The 21,091-nt window shown below is 40.1% G+C and overlaps 1 protein-coding gene and 1 long non-coding RNA gene across 4 annotated transcripts in view; one reads left to right on the forward strand and one right to left on the reverse strand.

Annotated features, from left to right (window-relative positions):
• Window positions 1–169: 169 nt before the first annotated feature.
• On the forward strand, window positions 170–6,201 carry creld2 (CRELD disulfide isomerase 2). The gene is made up of 10 exons (XM_042511023.2): window positions 170–545; window positions 680–762; window positions 1,370–1,480; window positions 2,251–2,342; window positions 2,960–3,136; window positions 3,267–3,365; window positions 3,925–4,008; window positions 4,220–4,315; window positions 4,440–4,580; window positions 5,838–6,201. Exons 1-10 carry the CDS (start codon window positions 402–404, stop codon window positions 5,894–5,896), a joined length of 1,086 nt encoding a protein of 361 aa, XP_042366957.1. The 5' UTR covers window positions 170–401; the 3' UTR covers window positions 5,897–6,201.
• The window catches only part of LOC148185895 (uncharacterized), a 45,203-nt gene continuing 27,391 nt past the window's right edge, over window positions 3,280–21,091 (reverse strand). The window contains exons 1-5 of one of the 3 annotated variants that reach the window (XR_015775480.1): window positions 11,847–12,030; window positions 8,144–8,195; window positions 7,568–7,670; window positions 7,006–7,099; window positions 3,280–3,415 (exon numbers count right to left, since the gene is read on the reverse strand). This is a non-coding gene — a long non-coding RNA (uncharacterized LOC148185895). Of the gene's footprint in view, window positions 3,416–7,005; window positions 7,100–7,567; window positions 7,671–8,143; window positions 8,196–11,846; window positions 12,031–21,091 lie in introns of those variants that run through there. The other 2 variants (XR_015775479.1, XR_015775481.1) reach the window with 2 other exon arrangements.

A 21,091-nucleotide genomic window follows, 5' to 3' on the forward strand; every position in this document is an offset into this window, starting at 1 on the left:
TAGTTTGCTCTAAAACGTCACTCAGAAGGAAAAAAATAATTATTTTAAATATTACCTCTATAATTCCCGAATTTTCCACGTGGGGAAGGAGCTTTTTGTCCCGCGCGTGGCGGCTTGTGATTGGTTGTTTATATAATTGACAGGCAGTCCGAGCAAATCAGCGCGAGCCACAATTCGACTGAGAGGCTGACGCGGAAATCTAAACCCGCAGCGTTTTTTTTTCCAACAACCGGCATGTAAATACTACTTTGTTGCGCTTTGCATAGATAACGCTAACTTTGATTTAATGTTAGGAACAGCTCATTTAGATGTGTCCCAACCGAGCAGCGCCTTAACAGTAGTTGAAAGCTCGCTTCAGCGTGTGTCCTGATATGAAAGTCTGCCTGAATTGACCGTCTGAGATGCTGTCCACCGGTCCAGAGCTGCGGCTGCTGCGGCTATTGTTGTGTATAACTGTTGTTTTACTTTTTCAAGTCTCTGAAGCCAAGAGGGATTTAAAAAGCGCCTGTTCTACGTGCCAGGGAATTACTGATAACTTCAGCAAGGTAAAATGACATTCCTAATCCTTCTGTGTGTTGTGTCATTACTTTGAATCATTCATGCTTCCTTAAATTGAGTAAAATGCCTGAAAAGTCTGCCCCGTTTGTCTGTATTAACACACTTTTTTTGTGTATTTTAGGGCTATGACAGAACGGCAAACCAAAATTTTGGTGGAGGCAACACAGCCTGGGAGGAGAGAAAACTGTCAAAATATGAGACAAGGTGAGACAGTGCAACCTGTCCTGTCCAGGTCACCCTGCCCCAGGGACCGGTCATCAGAGACGAGTTTACTTTGCACCAGAGCTGCCCGCTGTTGTACTCACAAAAAGCTTATCTTCTAGATAAGCAGGATGCATTTGTATATAGGCAAACCTTTAAACTGTAACATTTGGCAGGCGTTTTTTATTTGGCACTCTCGCAAGACCTACCACAACTTTGTTTTCCTGCGTTTACACAAATATATGCAACAAACACTATTTTACACCTATTTTATCACACAGTCGACGTAAAAGTATATAAAACTTCTATCCAATCATTAAATTTTTGGCAAGTATATGGATGAGGAAAGGTTGTGTAAAGGGTGTTCCTATTTATTTTGTAACACTGTGGGATATTTGGATTGTAATAAACCTGGGATTGTTATTTGCTTATGTAATTGGGTGGCAAGCAGTCTGGGGAATAATATATGAGTTAAAAGAAAAAAGTGAGAAGGGGGTAGGGATATATACGTTTTACTTCTAGCTACTCCTTTTCAGACACTGTATTTTTGTTTGTTTTTAATATGTTTTAATTTTGGGTTCATTCATTCATTTCTTTGCTTTCTTTACAGTGAGATCCGTCTGATGGAGATCATAGAGGGGCTGTGTGAGAGCAGCAGCTTCGAGTGTAACCGCATGTTAGAGGAGCACGAAGACCATTTTGAGACTTGGTGGTTCAAGAGGTGGGTATTTTTATTACAAAAATAATTATTTGTTTGTCATATTTGTTGAAACTATCAATGTGTCCTTACAGTAGTACATTAGACAGATAATCTGTGAAAAAAATCATTTTTCTCTGGATCCTCACAGTGCTCCAAGTGGCATTTGCAAAAATCCACCGTTCTGAATAAAAATAACCTAATGTTGGCGCCATGACAAGGAAAGCAAAAGCAGGCTTTTCATCAGTGGTCTTCTTCTGTTTTTTGTCTTTGCTGTGTACGATTTTGTTGCAACTTAGTGTGTGCAAGAGCTGTTTTTTTGGGGGCGTTTTTCTTTAGTCAATGTGCCGGTTTAAGGATAGAGGGATGGCGTATGCTGTAAAACCCTCTGAGGCAAATTGTGATTTGTGATAGTGGGCTTTATAAATAAGATTGAATTGATTGATATGATTTAGAGACTCGTCCTGGCTCTGATCGGTTGTTTCATTCATGCACATGCCATTATGAACATTTTTAAAGATGATCTGCCTTATGTACTACTGTCGGGATATAGTGACACAAGAAAAGTTACTTTTCTGAAAGTTACCTCCTGTATCTTCAGTGCAAATATTGTCAAACTTTCATGCCGGCATGGTGAGCAACAGTGGACAAGTTGGTTGGCTCTCAACTGCCTATTTAACAAATCTAGGAGATAACACAGCTTGTGTGAAATAAATGACCTGCAATGTCATTTGCGTATCAAAGGACTGTTTCACACCTCACCTCTTCCTGTTTTGTTTCCTGTTGCAACGCAGGAAAACCAAACATCCTGATCTGCATAAATGGTTCTGCATTGAAACCATCAAAGTGTGCTGTCCAAAGGGAACTTTTGGACCAGACTGCAATGGTGAGGAAATGCCTTTTATTAAAGGTCCCATATTGTCCTCATTTTCAGCTTTATACTTGTTCTTTTTTTGGTTTCTACTAGCACATGTTGACATGTTTTAATGTTTTAAAAAAACACTAGTTTTTCTCATACGCCTGAATACACCTGTATTCACCGTCTGTCTAGCACCTGTCTCTCTAAGACCACCTCCTGAAAAAGCCCAGTCGATAATATGTCAGCCTTTTTCGGTCTTTCACATCTGCATTTTTGGCATCTTTGCACTGTCATTGCATTCTGGAAATGACTAACGTCTCTGCAGCAACACTTGTTACCTTTTTACATTGTGTACTTGTGACATCACAACTGCATGGAAGTCCTAACGGCTCGTTTAAAGACTCAGTTTCTGAATAACGGCTGTGTGCATTTCTCTGCTGGTTGAGTGTTTTGATACTTCAACAGCATTTCTATAGCACCTAGAACTGCTTCAAAATAAAAAAGACATGTAAATTTGACTTTTTACAATATGGGACCTTAAGCACAGGACTGCGTTTAGTGTGTTGCAAAAAAATTATGTATTTCAGCCTGTTGCACTGGCGCTGATGTTAAAAGTTAATTATTTTCTAATTTTATTTTTGAAGCCTGTGTGGGGGGTTCGGAAACACCCTGTCATGGAAACGGACATTGTGATGGCGACGGGACTCGCGGAGGGAATGGAAAGTGCAGCTGCGACCACGGATACAAAGGGGAGTTCTGCCTAGACTGCATCGACGGCTACTTCAACGAAGTGAGGAACGACACCTTCTCTCTTTGCACAGGTACACGTCAACAAAAAAAACCAAAACTGAACAAGCAGCTGCTGTTGCACCACCAGTCGTTTTTCAGTGACACGTCTATACATAGTAAATGTGCTGTGATTGTGAATGCAAGCTTTACCTCCTTTTGCAGAATGCCACTCCTCCTGTAAAACCTGCACTGGAGCGAGCAATCAGGACTGTGATGAGTGCAAAGAAGGCTGGGAGGAGGACGACCAGGAAGCTTGTGTTGGTACGAAGACAAGTAGAAAATCTTCCGTGGTTCCCACAGTCATGAAATTACTGAAAAAGTAATGAAATGAGAAAAAACTGTTTTACAGGCCTGGAAATGGTTTGGAATTAACAGAATGTTTTGGAAAAGTTTCGAATATAACTTGTTTTGGCCATTGCGTGTTTATAAAAATCCCAAAACATCATCAGTGGTAAGCATAATACATTGTATTACTAATTTTGAATCTAGTTTTGCGCAGATTGTCCGTTGAATAGATCTTCATTCTTTCTTTTTATCTCCCAAAAAAGGCCTCAATGTTTTGTGAAGTGCTTATTTGTGTCTGTGGCAATAGCACTGCTAGCAGCTTGGGAAGTGTGTGTTTACAGGAATAACCATTTTAAACTACTTGAATAAAATAATTGAAATGGGGTAAAATATAATGAAAAAGTTTTGGAAGTTTTGAAAATCCACTGGTAGAAATGTGTGGGAACTCTGATCTTCATGTAGTATACAATTTAAAAAAAGGACGTTCTGTGTACCCCGCTGTCTACCTCACCGCTGTCTGTTTCATGTGTTACAGATGTAAACGAGTGCTCTAAAGATCCTTCTCCGTGTAATGAAGATAAATACTGCCTTAACTCAGAAGGCTCCTACTCCTGCAAGGGTAATTACAATATGCGGACACAGCAGTAGCTCCTGTGTAATAATAAAATGCTAGTGTTATGTGTATTTCTGGGGAGAAATGATTTATCCCAAACATTTCCATGATATCTTTCAAATGCCATCATGATAATTTCACAAATTTGCATCTGTCAAACAGGAAACTGTGATATTAATCTAATAGAAAGAGTTTTTTGTGTATTTGTCCTTCGCAGCCTGTGACAAAGTGTGCTCCGGCTGCACGGGGGCCGGGCCTGATAACTGCAAGGCTTGTGCCAGCGGGTATCAAGACACAGAGGGCACCTGCACAGGTATGATGCAAATAATTCAAAGGTTTTTCATTATTATTCGCATCTTTGCCTGTCGAAAGCTTTTCGTGTGAGAAATCTTAGCTTCTGTCAGGTTGCTGCATCAGCGTTGTATCGTGTTTTTCAGATGTCGATGAGTGTTCTCAGCCAGAGCCAGTATGCACTGAGGAGCATGAAGAGTGTGTCAACACTAAAGGCAGCCATGTGTGCATCTGCTCGAGTGGCTACGAGAAGCAGGATGGGGAGTGCGTCCAAACGCAACAGCCAGGTGAGGATTAGTGCTGGTCAAAACTGTCACTACATCACAGAGTACTACATGAGACAAATGATTTGCAAAAAAAAAAACATCATACTCCTCTGGCTCCTCGTAGTGCTGCTAATGGCATTTGCATGAATCCAACACATGTGAACGAAAACAACCAAATGGAGCCGAGGAGCCCAGCGCAGCTTTCAATCACGTCAGTCACCGCTCGAGAACCGCGGTCAGACTGTAGCGAAGAGAGGCAGCGAAGATCAAATATGAATCAAGATTCTGTCATTGCATCTGACCTAAAATGTTTTCAGAAACACATTTTAGAGTCCTGCTCAGCTGTAAAATGAGCCTGTGACCTGGCCGCCATGTTGGAGACAGATGAACCAAAACCAAGCACCATGATATGGGTTTATCTTAAAAAAAATATATATATATATATATTAAATAGCATGAGCTCCATATTTTATACACTCGTCCTATAAATCACTGAAAAAGAAGACACAATAGCAAACGGAACAAAAGACAACCTGTATCTCGTAGTGCTTCCTTTGAGGAAACTAACCCTCTATGATAGAAGCATCTGGAAGTCAACGTGTAAAAGACACTGATGGTCCAAACAACAGTCTCTGGCTTCAAGACGCCCTTCACTTTATACAACTGCTGAAGTTTAACAAGTTGTAGCACCAGTAATCTTACGGCACAGCTTGACACTTTTTTTCCAGTTTGTTCTTATTTTTAAAGCCGACTGCCAGACCAGCGAATCATAGAAGAAAGAAAGAACCAACTATTGAAGAAAAATAAAACCTTTTCAAACTTCTTTAAAAAGAACAACCGTTGATTTGCCTTTTAACATATATCGTCTCCATCTGCATCACATTTAAGCTTCTCATTTAGGACAGTGCCCAAATACTTACATTACTGCATTTCTACCACTGACTCACCCTGAATCAAACACGAAACAGGAGCAGGGGGAAGAAGCCTCCTCCGAACAGAGACTGGTCACACCAGTTCACAAATTCATCAAGGACTGGGCCGTGATCTTGCTTCACACCCTGCAGAAGACTCATGATCAAATCTTGATACATGATTGCTCTGGCAATCATGTGTCCATCAAACAAATTAAGCCCATGAAACAAGTTGACATCAAAAGTTAGCTGCTATGAAATTTGCTGCTGGTGCTTAGCTGTTAGTATTCTGTAACTGTCACAATAATCTTAGCATATTAAAAGTTAATATATTATTATTGTTTACTCGTGCTTCCATTCTCACCAGAAAAAGAAGAAGAGTCCGAAGCATCTGAGACGACCACAAATCCACACAGGGAGCTTTGACGTACAAACTGGGATCAGCGGGAGCAAATTAGAGAGATCCGTTGGAACTTCTGCACATCTGAAGCCGCCCATTTTTAAATACATGCACTTAATGTCCCAGCTGCACTTACTACCAACAAAAGCTGGCAAGACGGTGTTTTCCAGCGGCGGATCATGGATTAAAGAGACTTTTTATGCTCTCAGTATGCTGGTTTTTGTTGCTTTTCTCTCATGTGCTCAAACTACCACTTGTTGTCTTTATTTGTTGTATGGTTTTAAAATCTAAGGTGTTTGAATAAAAGTGAATCATGTTGAATTTAAGATAATTCCATGTCTAAAAAATGTGTTTTCTTTTTTTTTATTCTTGAGGAGCAAATGTTGATTTAAATTACAGGGTACCCACACATTGTTATGGACAATATTTCAAAACTTTGACATGACTTTTCATGGACCCCATTTTTTTTTCTTGGCCCCTTTGCCTGGCTTTTTTCCAAACCTGTAAGATTCAAAGTCTATCAAATCAGAATTTCAGTATCCCACATGAAGTGTTCAATTTGTAAAAAAATCCTATTTCTGTTTTTTCAGTTTCGGGCTGTGATAAATGGTGTCATTTTGGTGACTTTTTTAAGAAACCATGCCTTTCAAAAATGTAAGAAAAATGACAACAAAAAATGCCCAAAATACCAAACTTAAAAAAAAAAACAAAAAAAAAAAACATGCCTCTCAAACCAATTTTCTAAAAATAAAAATAACTTTTAAAAAATCAAATTGTTGTTAAAGATTTCTAGGGGAAAATTACAAATTCAAAGTTGTTTTTTTTAAATCAAAATAGAAAAGAAAAAGAAACAAAAAAAAACATTTTCTTTAGAAATTGGTGTTAAAAAAAATACAAATTCCAGCCATTTAAGGCTTTATTCTCCTCCCGCAAGCCAAAAGTGCTTGATAAATGATTTTGGATGCCTAGTAAGTATACATAAAGGGACAGACAGAATGAGGGGAGAAAATGAGGACACTTTGGTGATGAACAAAACATGACCAAAATGTTGTCAAACATGGATGCATATTTAAGCTACAGAAAATATATTCACAGTTATGTTTCATTACTTATTACTTACTTATTTCATACTTACAATTATTTGTAGCAGTTGCATGACTTTTCCAGGCCTGGAAAATGTGACTGTAAAATTCCATGACTTTTCCAGGTTTTTCATGAGCATGGGAACCCTGAAATTAGCAGGTGGATTTTAGATTTTGTTGCAGTGATCAAAGATGACCACTTGATGGCAGTCTAGACTTATAAAATATGGACGCTGTGTCCTGTGTACAGAGGAGTGCCCTCTTTGATTGATCTGGTATGGAGTGGAAAGTGTGTCTCACTGTGTTGACTCGTCTCTTATAATAATGTCTTATCACCAATTTGATGCACAGTCTTATTTGAGTGTGTTTTATGACAGGGAATCATACTGTTTACTCTATTTCTCGTGTATTTCTGTAATATATATCTTAAATCTTGCAGAATTTCCACACATTAATTCACAGATATTCTACGTGGCCTGGACTTCACAAAACCCGTTCTATCACCGACTTGAAAGTCTGCAGCCCCGTCACCACTCAGGTGTTAGGAAGCTTTCTGGAAAGACCTTCCTGTGGCCCCATTTGGATCAAAGCATATTTTTCTAACCCAAGTCTCACCTTGCAGTAAGGCTTCCCGGCTTCCTGCGGGATGATGTCAGCTGTTTGGACTCGACAGGCTTGCCAAGGTGGAGGAGCAGCAGCCAGTTGAGACCTGTCAGAGCTGGTGGTGAGAAAGCAGAGACACATTCATACCACAGACTCCCCTTCCAGCCACCCCTACACTTTTCACCCCTGGATGTTAAACTCCACTCTATGGAAAAGTTTTATCAGGGAGGATGGGAAAAGGATCTTTCACAGATGTGAAGTGTTAGCAATCTGCTGGTGAAGACATAAAACACAAGATTAACAATCTTGACATAATCTAGGCCCTATAAACCCCCCCCACACACACACACTCTTTTTTTCTGTCACAAATATAGAATATGTGCAGAAGATATGTGCAAAAGTGTACTTTTATCAGCATTTGGTTGACAGCGTCAGTTTTGGGAAGGTGGTTACTTTTGAAATGTAAATGAGTGGGAACCAGTCGGATGCCAACCAGCAAGTTGGCATCCCACTGGTTCCCTCGTCAAAAACCTTATGGGATTTTGGAATCGCCAGAAGCAAAAAGCTATTGTTAGGCTATATACATACCTACAACACGGTCTTACGACTCAAACGGCACAACTGCAAACACTGTAAAAACCTGTTAAAACAAGATCGAAAAATACTATAAACAGATCAATCTACAGGTTAGAATGTGACTCTGTAAAGCTGTAAAGGCGGACAAGTGGGTTTAATGAGTTTCTGTGTCCAGTGTGATGACGTCTAACGTCCCCAACAAAGAGACTTGACTTTAAGACAAGGGAACCAGAAGTGCTAATGGACTTCCACGTTTTAGTACTCATTACTTCACCACTCTATTAGGTTACAGATTACTAGTTACCCTGTTAAAACTTATAAAGTTACATAACTATTTTAATTACTTCATCAAAGTATTGTAACTTATTGCATTTGATTACCTTTTCTAACAGTTGATTTAAACAGGGCAATAAAGCTGAAAAGACCTAAAAACATATGAAATGTTTTTGCAATGTTGGCCAGCGCAAAAACACCAAAAAAAAGGTAAATGGCCCTGTCTGGAGCCAGTGATTGGTTTGTCCAATCCGGGCTACTGTAGACACAACAAGGCGGACTCTGTGGAAGAGGACCCGCTCTGTATGTTACATAAATGGCTCATTCAAAGGGAACAAAAAAACAATGATTCTTAGTTTCTGGTGATTTAACACTATTAAAAACATAGTTATGAATATCATATACCACTTCTGCCAATATAGCTATCCCCCTCAGCCCAACATATCGGACCTTTAAAGCACCAATGTAACAAGTGCAGGAAACAAATCAACAGTGATACAGCGGAAAAACCAAAAAAAGTTCCCATGTCACTTGTAAATATGTGAATTATCAGTGGCTCGAGGGATAAAGTGTTTGTCTTTATGAGACAAGGTGAGGACCCAAACAACGGAAAAAGCAAGAGAGAGCATTAGCATGAGTCAGCATACTGACTAATGCATGACTCAGTGTACCTACTCCCATCCAGGTGAATTTAGCCTTTTCTGGAGCGGTGATAGAGAAGAGAAGTGTTTGATATGAGTCTTTATCCTTGAAAACAAGTTGACTCTCCACTTTCACAATCTCGGTGGCAGAATCAGCTCAAGCAGGAGAGTTTGTGATCATGTCGCAGCAGGCTGATGCTGAGTGACTGGGTACCATGAGTAATCACTACACATTCACCTGGCTTTTTTTCTGCACTTGAAAGGGCTGGTGATTCAACCTGGAGTGAAGATAATATACTCCACCCGACTTATCTGCCTCAACCACAAAGTGGGGCTGCAACAGAGTTTCATCTCAGGATTTAGTCGGTCTGTGTGCCCTGTTTGTTTTTTAGAGTCAGGTATTTTTTTGTTTGCATTTTTTAAGTAGTAAGTGAGGGTCAAAGTTAAAGGAAAATTCTTACATTTATTTATGTCAGTGTGACGTCACAAATTCTTTGGGCTCTTAAGCTGGACAGATGTTAAATTTTGTTAGGAAATACAGTCCCATTTTTGGTATTTTAAATGTCTAACGATGTTAACATTTGACTCTGAACAACCCAAACACTCTCAGCACTGACGAAATGAAACACAAACTTTAAGTTAGAGATAGTCAATGAGCAGCTAGGTCCTCAGGATCTCTCTTAAAGCTTTCACTATATTGAACTTGTGACCTCTCTGAGACAGACAGCTCTTCTAACCACAGGGTTTGCCTGCTGTTGAAATTAGAGTATTGTTTATTTCACATGCTGTCCTCCCTTTTTTCGTGCAGCGTAGTGAAGCTTTGGTCGGATTCCATAAAGCGCACACGGAGAAGTGGAGAGTGCTTGTGTGTCTGCACATGCACAGCAGAGCGCCGTGTGCACGAATACTCTGTGGTTGGAGGGGCACCCTGCTCTTTTCTCTTGACTTTGTGGTGGTTTTCTCGTGCCAGTAAATCTCAGCTGTGGAGCACATGGTCCGGCTGTAGTGGGGTGACTACAAGGACACTGACAGGGTTACCGAGGAAACTCGGGAGCATGCAGAGCAAGAAAATGACACTGAGCTGATAGACCCATAATCTGCTGCTTTTTATTCTGGCAGGTCAGGGCACCCCACTCTCTACTGCCTGGCATCGAACTGGGGCCGACTCTCCTCCTCATCCTCATTCATCGGCGGTTAACTCTTAGAGCTGCTGTTTCCCAAACCTATCTTTAGACAACAATCCTCTTTGTTCCATTATAAGGCGGTGGGACCGAGATAATCACAGTGCTGAGGTACACTGAGGGAAACTGCATGCTAAACTAGAAGCCAGATGTGGCACCATGTGCTTTTGTTCAGCTGTCAGTGGCCTGCCCCGCCTCTGATGTCAGGCACTCCTTAAACTTGCTGCCCTCTCTGATGCGGTTGTGTCTGCCTTCCTTTCGCCCAGCTGGACGCTCAACCGCCAAAGATTAAGCCAGACAAATTGGAAACTCTGCCGAGTGGAACTCAAATATAGATTCTCAAGGTGCTGTTTGGGAAATTTCCCTTTCAGTGCACCGTGAAGGAGGTGAATGAACTGACACCAATACTCCTGCTTCAAGATGTTTTTTAAGGGACAGACTTTGGCGGGAAGTAAAAGCATTAGAGAACAGAGGAGCATCTGGGGCTGCATGTGTAGCTGCCGCCGCCTGCCTGAGGTTAAGGAGGGGAAATTGGAAATTTGTGTTGTGTGCGAAAGGGATATAATGCACTGACTTACAGTCTATGTGACCCCTGAAACACAGATGAACCCCAAATGCTGGTTTCTTTGCTTATCTAGTTTGGATACGAGGTTAAAAATATGAACATATGCACTTTTATATCTGCGGATGAACTGAAATACAAGTCTGTGTCCACGCAATAGCATAGTCATATCTCTTTATCTTTATACTAACCATTTTCGAGTTTTATCGTGGCTATATCGTTCGAATAGGTGACACTGCGGTTTACTTAAATAATATATCCAGTCATTGTCTTTGCGTGACAGACTGTTGCTCACTTTAACTGCTTTGTTAGTGATTTCAAGAGCATCTACAAAGTTCCAACCAAGTATTGACCAATGATGTTTAAGCAGCAGGTTAACAGTCTGTGTTTAGAGCGAAAGAGGTGGAATACGCTGACCGAAATGCAATCTCAGAACTGTCATGGCAAACACAACCCTGGTCACTTGATACTGTTACTCTATCGAAATACTTGTCTGAGGACAGTGGTTCTGAACTAGTCCAGCCACTGCGTCCAGTTTTCTCCTTCGTCACACATAAGAGAAACACACATAAGGGAAATTACTACATATAATATATAATTTGGTCTTAAAACAGAATGAAATGAAACATATTTCAAGATTAAATTGCAATTTCTTAGGATTTGGGCACACTGGGGGCTTAGCCCAAAAAATTGCCACTTTTATTTAAAAAAAAAAAATATATATATATATATATATATATATATACCTTTACAAAACCTTTTTTTCCTTAAAAATTTGGGTAAAATTTCAAATTTTGGTGATTTTCTTTTCTTTAAAAAAAATTAGTCATTTTTTTTCTTTCCCTCTCTTTCTTCTTTTTTTTTTGTCAATTTCCTTTTCCTATAACATATTCAGTCAGTTGCAATCCATTCAAAATGGGCGCCTCACTTCTGAATTGTGACCCACCTACTGGGAACAACTAGTCTCGGCTCTCCGTGGCTTGGCTGCCTGTGCTTATATTACTCGACAGTGAGCATTCAGCTGCAAGGCTAAAGGTGAGGGATATATGTAGGCCTACCTGTTGCCTCGCTGTCCTGGCCCTGAGCCATTGCTCTCTGCTGTTTAACGTTGCTTTACTTCAGCACTCTGTTGACTGTTCACTTGTTAACATTAAAACACATGGAGAACAATGGAAAACAAAACTTGATGGGGAAAGGTGGAAACTCCACTGTCCATTTTCCTCACAGCACTTAGAAAACATATCCTCTCAACTGGGGCCTCGCACCTGGTCTCAATCCTCTGTCTTAATTACTTCTGCCCGCCTCTTTTCAGCTCACACAGGCTCTGCTCTCAGGTAAGCCCAACCCTGACAGCCACACAGGACAGCCGATGGGGGGACAGTGTGTAATGACACAACCCATCAGCGACAGTCTGATATAAATTTAGCTTTATATTAGCTTTCCAAATGTATCTGCAATCATATGCAGATATCTGTCTATAGATATTAACAAAAAATTCCCTCTAGAAGCGTATTGTCACAAAGCAGAAAAACCATATTGGTACCAATATTGGAGTGAACCAACCTTTGAGACAGTGGGCCAGAAAACCAAAACAAAGAGCTGAAAGAAGCTATAATGCTTTAAATGGGAGGATAATTCTGTTTCTGTCACTACGAGAGATGCTTTTCACTTTACACATAGGTTATGCATAAAATGTTAGTAGAAAAGTACTGATCAGTGCTAAGATGAATTCTAAAAGTTAAATGTGGTTGAAGGGTGCCTTCTGCATCAAATTATTGTAGTGCTCACATGTTGCCTGATTGCAAATCTCTCTCTGGAGTCCAAGCACCAAACCCTTTCTCTCAAATCTTAATCGTCATGTGATTTTTATGCGTATACCTGCCATTAAAAAATTATATTAATTCACCCCATTTTCATTCTGAAGTCATCAAATACCACTGCTTTTGTAATGATTTCAGCGTAATATCCCAAAGCCAAAAGCCACCTCTCATGGCTGTATGATACGCCGCTGGACGGTGTCAACTGACAACGCAGCCGGACAGAACCATTTGCAGTGTTATAATAAGCCACCACTGAAACAATGCCGTAACGACATCGTATATGGAGAACGAAGACCCCTATAGAGCAGGTAGGAGGGTCTGTTGATGAACAAAGCGGGAGTCTGGTGTTCACTTCCCATTTGAATATGATGTTTTTTTTCTACACCTTATCATGCACCTATTTTGCCTAAACCAAACCATTCGTGCCGACACGGCTTTTGTTGACGTCCCGCAGTTGGTTGCCATGGGCTTTTGTTGCCTAAACATAACCACATGCAGCATAATTCCACCATGTGCTTTTGTTGACATCACGGTTGGGGCGTGCAAAGCAGCAATATGTGACGACTCGTGATAAGAACATGTTGATTTATTGAATTCACCTGTCTTTCCTTACTGAAATCCTATTAGCTGAAACTTTGACATATAGATTGATCGCAATTTAAATATTGCTGTAATTTAAATATTGCTGTAAAAATCTCAATTCAAAGCTGTAATTTCCAAAAGCAGGTATGTTGTTAATGTTGTGTGCCATAACTTCAGACCCCCTTGCTATTTATAAAAGTAGTTTACAGCTGTTTTACTGTATTAAATCAGGCAGCGCTGCATGCACTGAGCATGTTTTTGGATTGATGATCTGTCTATAAGATTTTCAATTGACTTTTGAAAGGAGCAAGCTGGGAAACATAATGCGAATCGGAATTATTTATGTCATGAGGCTATGTTTTTTTTTTCTTAAATCACAACAAGGTGGTCAAGCTGCGCCTCGGCCCGAAGCAGCAGAGAAATAATGTATTAGCCGAACATTCAATAACGCCAGTGTTTTCCTCTTATGTGTAAAAATGATTTTCTACCTGGGTCTATGCTGTTCAATACGAGTGTAAATCCAATCCAAACATTTTTAATTATTCAGCATGTGATGTGGCCCTGATGGTTCATTGTGCTGGGAATGAAAAGTGTTATTTTTTTTCTTGTGAGGATTTGTATTTCTCAGGGAAGCTGGAGGAGGAGGAGGAGGAGGAGGAGGAGGAGGAGGAGGGGGGGTGGGTGGAGGAGACAGGGAGTGGCGTGGTGTAGCTGGCACGCTCTCTGCTGTACAGAGATTTCACAGACAGGTAGGATGTATTGATGTTACCAACCTGCGTTTGATCTCAAAGCCAGAGCCTATGTCTGTGTGTGTGTGTGTCTGTCTGCACGTGAGGGCATATGTGTGCATGCCTGCATGATAGTCTGATAAGATCTGGCGTGTGTGTGTGTGTGTGTGTGTGTGTGTGTGTGCAGCCTCACAGTGCAACTGCATCGTCTGGCCTCTGGTTTCTTACACCCATCAGGAATGAGAAGAGACAGAGAGGGCGACTTTGATCTCCCTCTAAAGAGATGCTGCAGTCCTCATCCTAAAATCTGTGTTTTAAGATGCTTAGATGAGGAAGTCAAAAGAGTACAGCATTTGAATAAATCGCTGTGCATTGTTTGTCTTGATAATTACACTAAATTCAAAGACATACACTTAATTTCCCCAGTAAATTTCTCCTTCAACCAGATGAGGTTCCCTTTTGTAAACCTTTGGAGCAAGCACCACAACCCCCCAAAAAAATTATTATTGGGGAAAAAAAAGAATTTAAAAAAAGCAGCAGCGAAGAAAGCGCACACATGGCTAAATGCATGCAGCCTTACATTTTTCAGTTCCCAAGTTAGCAGGGAGTACAAGTTGCATTTATGTTTAAAGACGACATTTTGATCTAATGTTCAAAGAACGTTTTAAGTTTGTTTATTATCTCAAATGATGTTCCTATAAGTTAAGTTTAAATGCTGACGAAGATGTAACGTTTTAACAGCAACATTCTGAGGATGTTTTGGTGATACTGATGCTCTTTTTTTTTTATAAAATGTTACATTAGAACTAAGAAATAACATTTTCAAAGCAACATTCAAAACAGGTTATTGAGGCCTGAGATTACAGAACATTTCTTTTTTATGAAAATGGAATTTAATGTGATATGTTAACAAAAAAACTATTACTTTTTACCAATTTTGCATAACCATTCAGGGTTCCCAGATAATATACTGTATCCTGATGACTGTGGCGACCCCCTGACATTTCCTCTAATGCCACCATGAGGTTGGAATTTGTCTTTTTGAGTAAAAATGTATCAACTGTTGGATGGATTCCTATGAAATTTGGTACAGATGTTCATGCCCCCCTCAGGATGAAGTGTAATAACTTTAGTGATCCTCTGACTTTTCATGTAATGCCAGCATCAGGTCAAATGTGTTCAATACTTTCTCGTTACCAAAGACTTCAAAAACAAATTACATCAGCCTCACCTACAAAGCAGACTCAAGGAGCAAATTCCTCAAAACAACTATTTATGAACTGATTTACACAACTTGTTCTATGACATTAAAAAGCAACCAATGCAATGCAACCAGACACATAAATTGATGTAGAGTTGCAGCAGCTGCAGTTGTGGCTAACCTACCACTGGTTGGCATAATTTCCTGTGTGAACATACCGAATTTTAATTAATTTGGAGCATGCCTCCAGCTGTTAGACCACATATATCTGCAGTACGGATCAAGCCTGTGGTCTCTCAGTTGCACAACCATCTCCACCCTGTCACATCGTAACTAACCAACCAGATGTTGAGGCTTCTGTGATTTGAAAGCTGGATGCTAAGACCCAGAAGATTTGTCTTCAGATATCTCCCGAGCCTTACAAAGACGCTCTGCTCGAGCAAAGTAAAACCTGACAGGTCCAGGCAGATGTTCAACACCTGGTTAGATAAGCCCTGGTGTCAGGACCCTAAAAATCAAACATGGGCTCACTGTTAAAGGTTGCATACCATGTCAACATTTTTTTATATAGCTATTTTGAAAGTCTAAATTAGGAGCTTAAATCTAAAAACCTAAAAAGGTGTGTAGGTGTTAGTATGACCCATTTCTCACTGTGATTGTAAAGCTATGTTTTGCTATGAATAGGCACTATTTTGTATTGTTAACCTTTTTGAAACACCTGCAGTGATATAAAACACTAGCTGGCTCTCCACATCAAACGCATATTTCTCTTTTCACTGTTGGACACAACTTCAAAACACTGAACCTTTTCTCTAAAACCAGTTGTAAAACCACGGTCGAAGCTGGGGCCCGATTCCTCGTAGCGGTGTGTGTTGCCATGGCGCTAAGGCGATGTTGATACTGGAGGGCGTAAACAGACGTGGAGGAGAGGGAACAAGGTGGTGTGTGTTGGGGATAGAGGAGGACACACACAGGCACAGACAGACAACACAGTCTGAGCGGCCGGGGGGATTAGTGTTTAGTGAGACTGGAAGGTCACAGGTTTGATATTATTTGTACTTTAACTGTAAGCCGTGTAGTTATTCAGCTAAATCCACACTCAAATACTTTTACGAGGAAAAAAAATGAATTTGTCTAAGGCATTTTTCTTATTAAACTTGACAGACGTTTAACAAAGTTGAGCAATCCAGTACCAACATTTCCCCACTGTCATTTTGAACAAACAACTAATTCTATTAATTTATGTTTTTTTTTTAAAGTTTGAGCACAATGTTGACATATGCACCGTATGTCACGGCTAACATGTTACCTTTTTTACACAACCAGCAGACACAGAGTGGCATGAGCATTGATTATTTGGAGTTATATTTACATTATGTTATGTTTATGTATGTTCTGGCCACCTGACAATTGTACAGTAATTCCAATATCCACCCTGTTTTTATCTCTGTTTTTGGTCTCTTCCAAATCCCAAAATATTTGTAACCTTACACAAAATATGTTCCTTGTGTTACTAATTTATAATCTACTGCTGTGGTTCTTGACCATTAAAACGTCACCAACGAGTGAAGTTACGATGGACTTGTCAGAGCTTTTTTTGGTTAAAAATGACATTAGGAAACAAGGGTAATGAAAGTGGTGAAACTAAACCAAAACAGTTAAGGTACAGGCCATTTACAAGCAAAACAATGAGCTGAAAAACACTAAAATGCTCACATCTGGAAGGGAAAAATACTAAAAATATTAGATTTTCTTTATATTTACTTTATATTTACTAAAAATACTTTATAGTGTCCAAATATAATATTATGCAATTTAGCTGGAAAAATGCAGAAAATGTTTAAGATACTGAAACAGCAGGTACTGCACATGAAGAATAGTTGTTTTTTTAAGTGTTAAAGAGGCCGGATGTATGTGAGACTGGAAACCCGTCTCCTTGTTGGAGACTGTGACAGACTCGCATGCTGTTCCGGGGGCAGAGGCGGAAGACTGGCTCTTGGCTGATGAGTGGGTTGCAAATAACTACACATGTATATATAACTTCACTATGCAAGCCTAAGTGCTCAATTTGCAGCACAGTCTAGTCTTAAATGTCAGACACGATATTTTTTCAATCTAAAGTTTGTCAGCTGCACAGTCAAAATACAGCCTACTACTGCTGGGTCATCAAAATATTCTCACATCTCCATCCAGCTTCCTCAACGTGACTCGCTCTGATCCGCGTTTTATTGGGTACTTTAGTGGATGTGTTTCACTGCGATGTAATAAGAGAGGACATGAGTCTCTTATGAACCTTCAAAGCCACACGGCCACATGAAAGCAGAGAGCAGCCTATCACAACAACAGGCATCAGTTCCATTTTCTCCTTATTATAATCGACTGGATATGAAACAGGCCTGGGCTTCTGTGTCATTCTCTACGGAACTCATTTCCTGGCTGTTATCAGTTCATATGGCTTTGTTTTTTCTGGACGGGAACCGTAGAGAAAAGAGAGAGCCGCGATCACAGGAGGGCTCAGCAGCTTAGCCACGCTGACCACCCCACCGATGGCGGTTATGCAACTGACAGGGCTACTTTCGGTCAGAGCCAGGGGGTGATTCACGTTCATTTCAACAACCCCAAGGTTAAAAAAAATCCTATGTGATGGCAGATTTTGTAATGGCACATACTTTAGTTTGAAGTTTGGTGGAAATTAACGCCAATCAAACCTGCTTTTCTTCTTATTGCAAAGTGCGGATCACACAGTCGGGTTTTCAGGAAAGAGAGTGCATTTTTGTATTGAAGGCTGCTGATGAGTCTGCAGTCAGACAGAGTGAGGGGGAGAGAGTGCAGCACTGCTGGGTCAGCTAAGCCTTGCCTGTCACCTCTCTGTCAGCTCAGCACTTTTGGACATATATCTGCCATGTAGAGCCGCTGGGCCGGTGACATGCCACTCATTCCCCACTGAAGCCCGCTCTGCTAAAGCCTCTCACTTCCTACATCCCCGCTGTAACTTTTCACAGCCACAAAACACTCAAAAAGGTGTCCAATTAAAAAAGCTCCTTATATAATACCATTTTAAGTATGACACCACCTGAGCTAACTCTAGGATTACACCAATATTTTCCATATGGATTCTCAGAATTGCAGCTATGAAACAACACTGATCGAGTTGAAAGCCACTTAGGTCAAAATTTTATCTTTTTTTCTTTGGTGGTGGGTTAAAGTGCATATGAGTTATCTTAACATGGAGAGTTATCTAAAAAATGCAAGTAAATATAACTATTCATCTTAATTTATGTTTATATCTAATTGTTAAGTTTACTTAAAATGTATTTACTTGATTTTGTGAAGTTGTTGCAACTTAAAAATTACAAGTTTAATTAAATCAATCTTTTAAACACTTTACAAACTTAAGTACACCTAAACATGTCAAAAAAACAGAACTCTTAACTTTCTTAACTTCATCACTGGCAAAATAATCTTGGTAATGATTAAGTTAAGTCGGACTAACTTGGTTTACTGAACACTTAGAAAGAACAAGGTCATTTCACTTCACATTTTTAAGTTGCAACAGCTTCACAAAATGAAGTAATTGCAGGTAAATTTCAAGTAAACTTAACACTTAGATATAAAGTAAACATAAATTAAGATTCAAGATTTTACAGTGTGGAGACAGCTGAGCCAGCGGCTAGCAGCTAACAGCGCTAACTCCTTCAACAGCGCTGAACAACTCTTGCATTAGACTCCACTGCCTCTTTAATCACAATGTAAACACCACACTTCCAGTTTGCATTGCAAGCCATCTGTTAACATTTATCACAAAGTATCAACTCAAAACCACAATGATCATGGTGACATCATCATGACATAATCAGAGATTATTTCCTCAGACTTTAAAAAAGCCCCCTGCAGAGCCGCAGAAGACATTAAACAACAGTTTTACCAGACTGAGCAGTACTCCTACTGACAAGTACACTGAACATTAAGTGTAAAAAGGAAAAGTGCAGTTCCCCTTAAATGGCTGACAAATGTTGCTAAATGGCATTGACTCTTAACTTTTGTCACAGTTTATTCCAAGTTTCTTTCTCCGCACCAGTGTATTTAGACTTATCCAGGTGTGTAAGAAATATTTCCCTGAATTTAATGTATTAATACTGCAATGTGAAAAAAAAAATTATATATATATTTTTTTTAAAAAAACAATTAGGGGTAAAACTCATGCACTTAATATGCTATTAAAGTATAAATAATAACATCTTATTTTACTTTAAAGTAAAATTTTATACACATTTGGTAACGTAAGTATTATTTAGTTATATATTCCACTATTGTAAATTTATTTTTAAATTATTTTGATATATTTCGATTTTATTTTATTTTATTTATAATTTAATTTATTTACTTTTTTTATTGTCGTATTTATATTATTGATGCATTAATGTTTTGACAGTCAAGTAACTACAAATGTCAAATAAATGTAGTAAAAAAACATATTTGCCCCTTAAATGTAGTGCAGAAGTATAAAGCAGCAACTTAAGATCAGCACTTGAAAAAAATGACCTGTTAACTTCCCACCACTGACACTATCAATGCCGCACGCTGCGCAGCACTGGCAGAGATTATTGGACTGACGTCTCTCCTCCTGTCTTTACACCTCTGACCACTAGGTGGCGACCCTGATGTAAGAGGGGACCAGTCCATCTCCCACTGTGGCCCACACATGTACTGACTTAATAGCCAGAAACATCTGGACACACGAGCGATTCAAAGGCTGGACACAGCTGTAGACAGAAATGATCCAGCAGAGTGTTTTCCTCCAGGCGGCCTGCCTTTGTTTTACTGTTCTGAGCTGGTGCCTGCATGAGCCTCTTCGCCTCAGGACCTGAATCTTCTAGTTTACGACAGGCCGCTAAAAGACATGGCTCCTCGTTGTGGTTACGTAAACAACACCGTGCCTTCCCATTATGTAGCAGGACATACCCTCAGGTGATGGTGTGGAGTTAGATAAGTCTTGTTTCTGGCTGTGTCAAATAGCACAAATACTATCAGATCCTAAATCATTCTTCAAGGTCACAGGATGTAGGCTGCCTGGTAGACATGCATATTTCTGCATGCAGGGCAACTCAAGCTACAGGTTTGTTCTACATTGTAGGTTACGAAAGCTGAAAGCTGACCAGTGAGGGGTTAAATTAAAGTGTCAAAACACACCCTCTTTCTTTGATCTGCAAGCTTTTTCAGGTATTTCCCCCTTTCCCCAAACTGCTGTCCTTGCTAAAGTTGAAAAAGAAAAGAGAAGTGGGCTTCCGGTGTTTCATTCCATCACTGAAAATGTAAATTAAGCGTGTGACCAAATGACTACACAGCTTGATCTGGCAGGTTTACATAATGCTGGAACCGAGTCGGTGTCCCGTGGCCAAGGAATAGCAGCTCCGGCTTGGCCTCCATCCTGTTTCTGGGACTCTTTAGCGATGGCTGTGAATGGCTCTGCGAGCAAACAGCGTGGAAGTGTCTCTGATTGCAGAGAGAATGGAAGGCAGTGAGCAGCCCACTCACCAGCCTGCCGCTGCCCCCGCGCACAGACGCACACACACGTGCACACAAATACACTCCTGCACACTACAGGAACGCTTGCATGTTGGCAACGAGGCTTGGAGCACTGTCATTCTATTCAAATCATCAGGTGGAGAAAAAAAATAGAAATGACAAAAATTTAATTCTGAAATTTGATTCAATTGATTGCATTAAAAGCGGATAAGGCCAATACACACACACACACACACCCACAACGCTCACTCGCACTCGTGCATACACACACTCACGCACTTGACTCTTTCCATCTTGCTCTCGCCCACACACTGACACACTCTCACACGTTTGTATGTGCCAATAGAGTACTCCCAGATGGACTACTACCAGAGCAGGAATTACGTAACAAAGGCCTGTTTCAAACTACAAACTTTAAACTTAAACAGAGAAACACAGCGAGTGGA

This window comes from Plectropomus leopardus, chromosome 22 (genome assembly GCF_026936395.1).
Source record: "Plectropomus leopardus strain MGB_pleo_1.0 chromosome 22, ASM2693639v1, whole genome shotgun sequence".
NCBI lineage: Eukaryota > Metazoa > Chordata > Actinopteri > Perciformes > Serranidae > Plectropomus > Plectropomus leopardus.

Excerpts from the sequence above, each read along its gene's own strand:
- creld2 (XM_042511023.2), top strand. The coding sequence starts at position 402 with ATGCTGTCCACCGGTCCAGAGCTGCGGCTGCTGCGGCTATTGTTGTGT. Across the intron at positions 763-1,369 it reads CTGTCAAAATATGAGACAAG|TGAGATCCGTCTGATGGAGA; the intron begins GTGAGACAGTGC and ends CTTTCTTTACAG. Across the intron at positions 1,481-2,250 it reads GAGACTTGGTGGTTCAAGAG|GAAAACCAAACATCCTGATC; the intron begins GTGGGTATTTTT and ends GTTGCAACGCAG.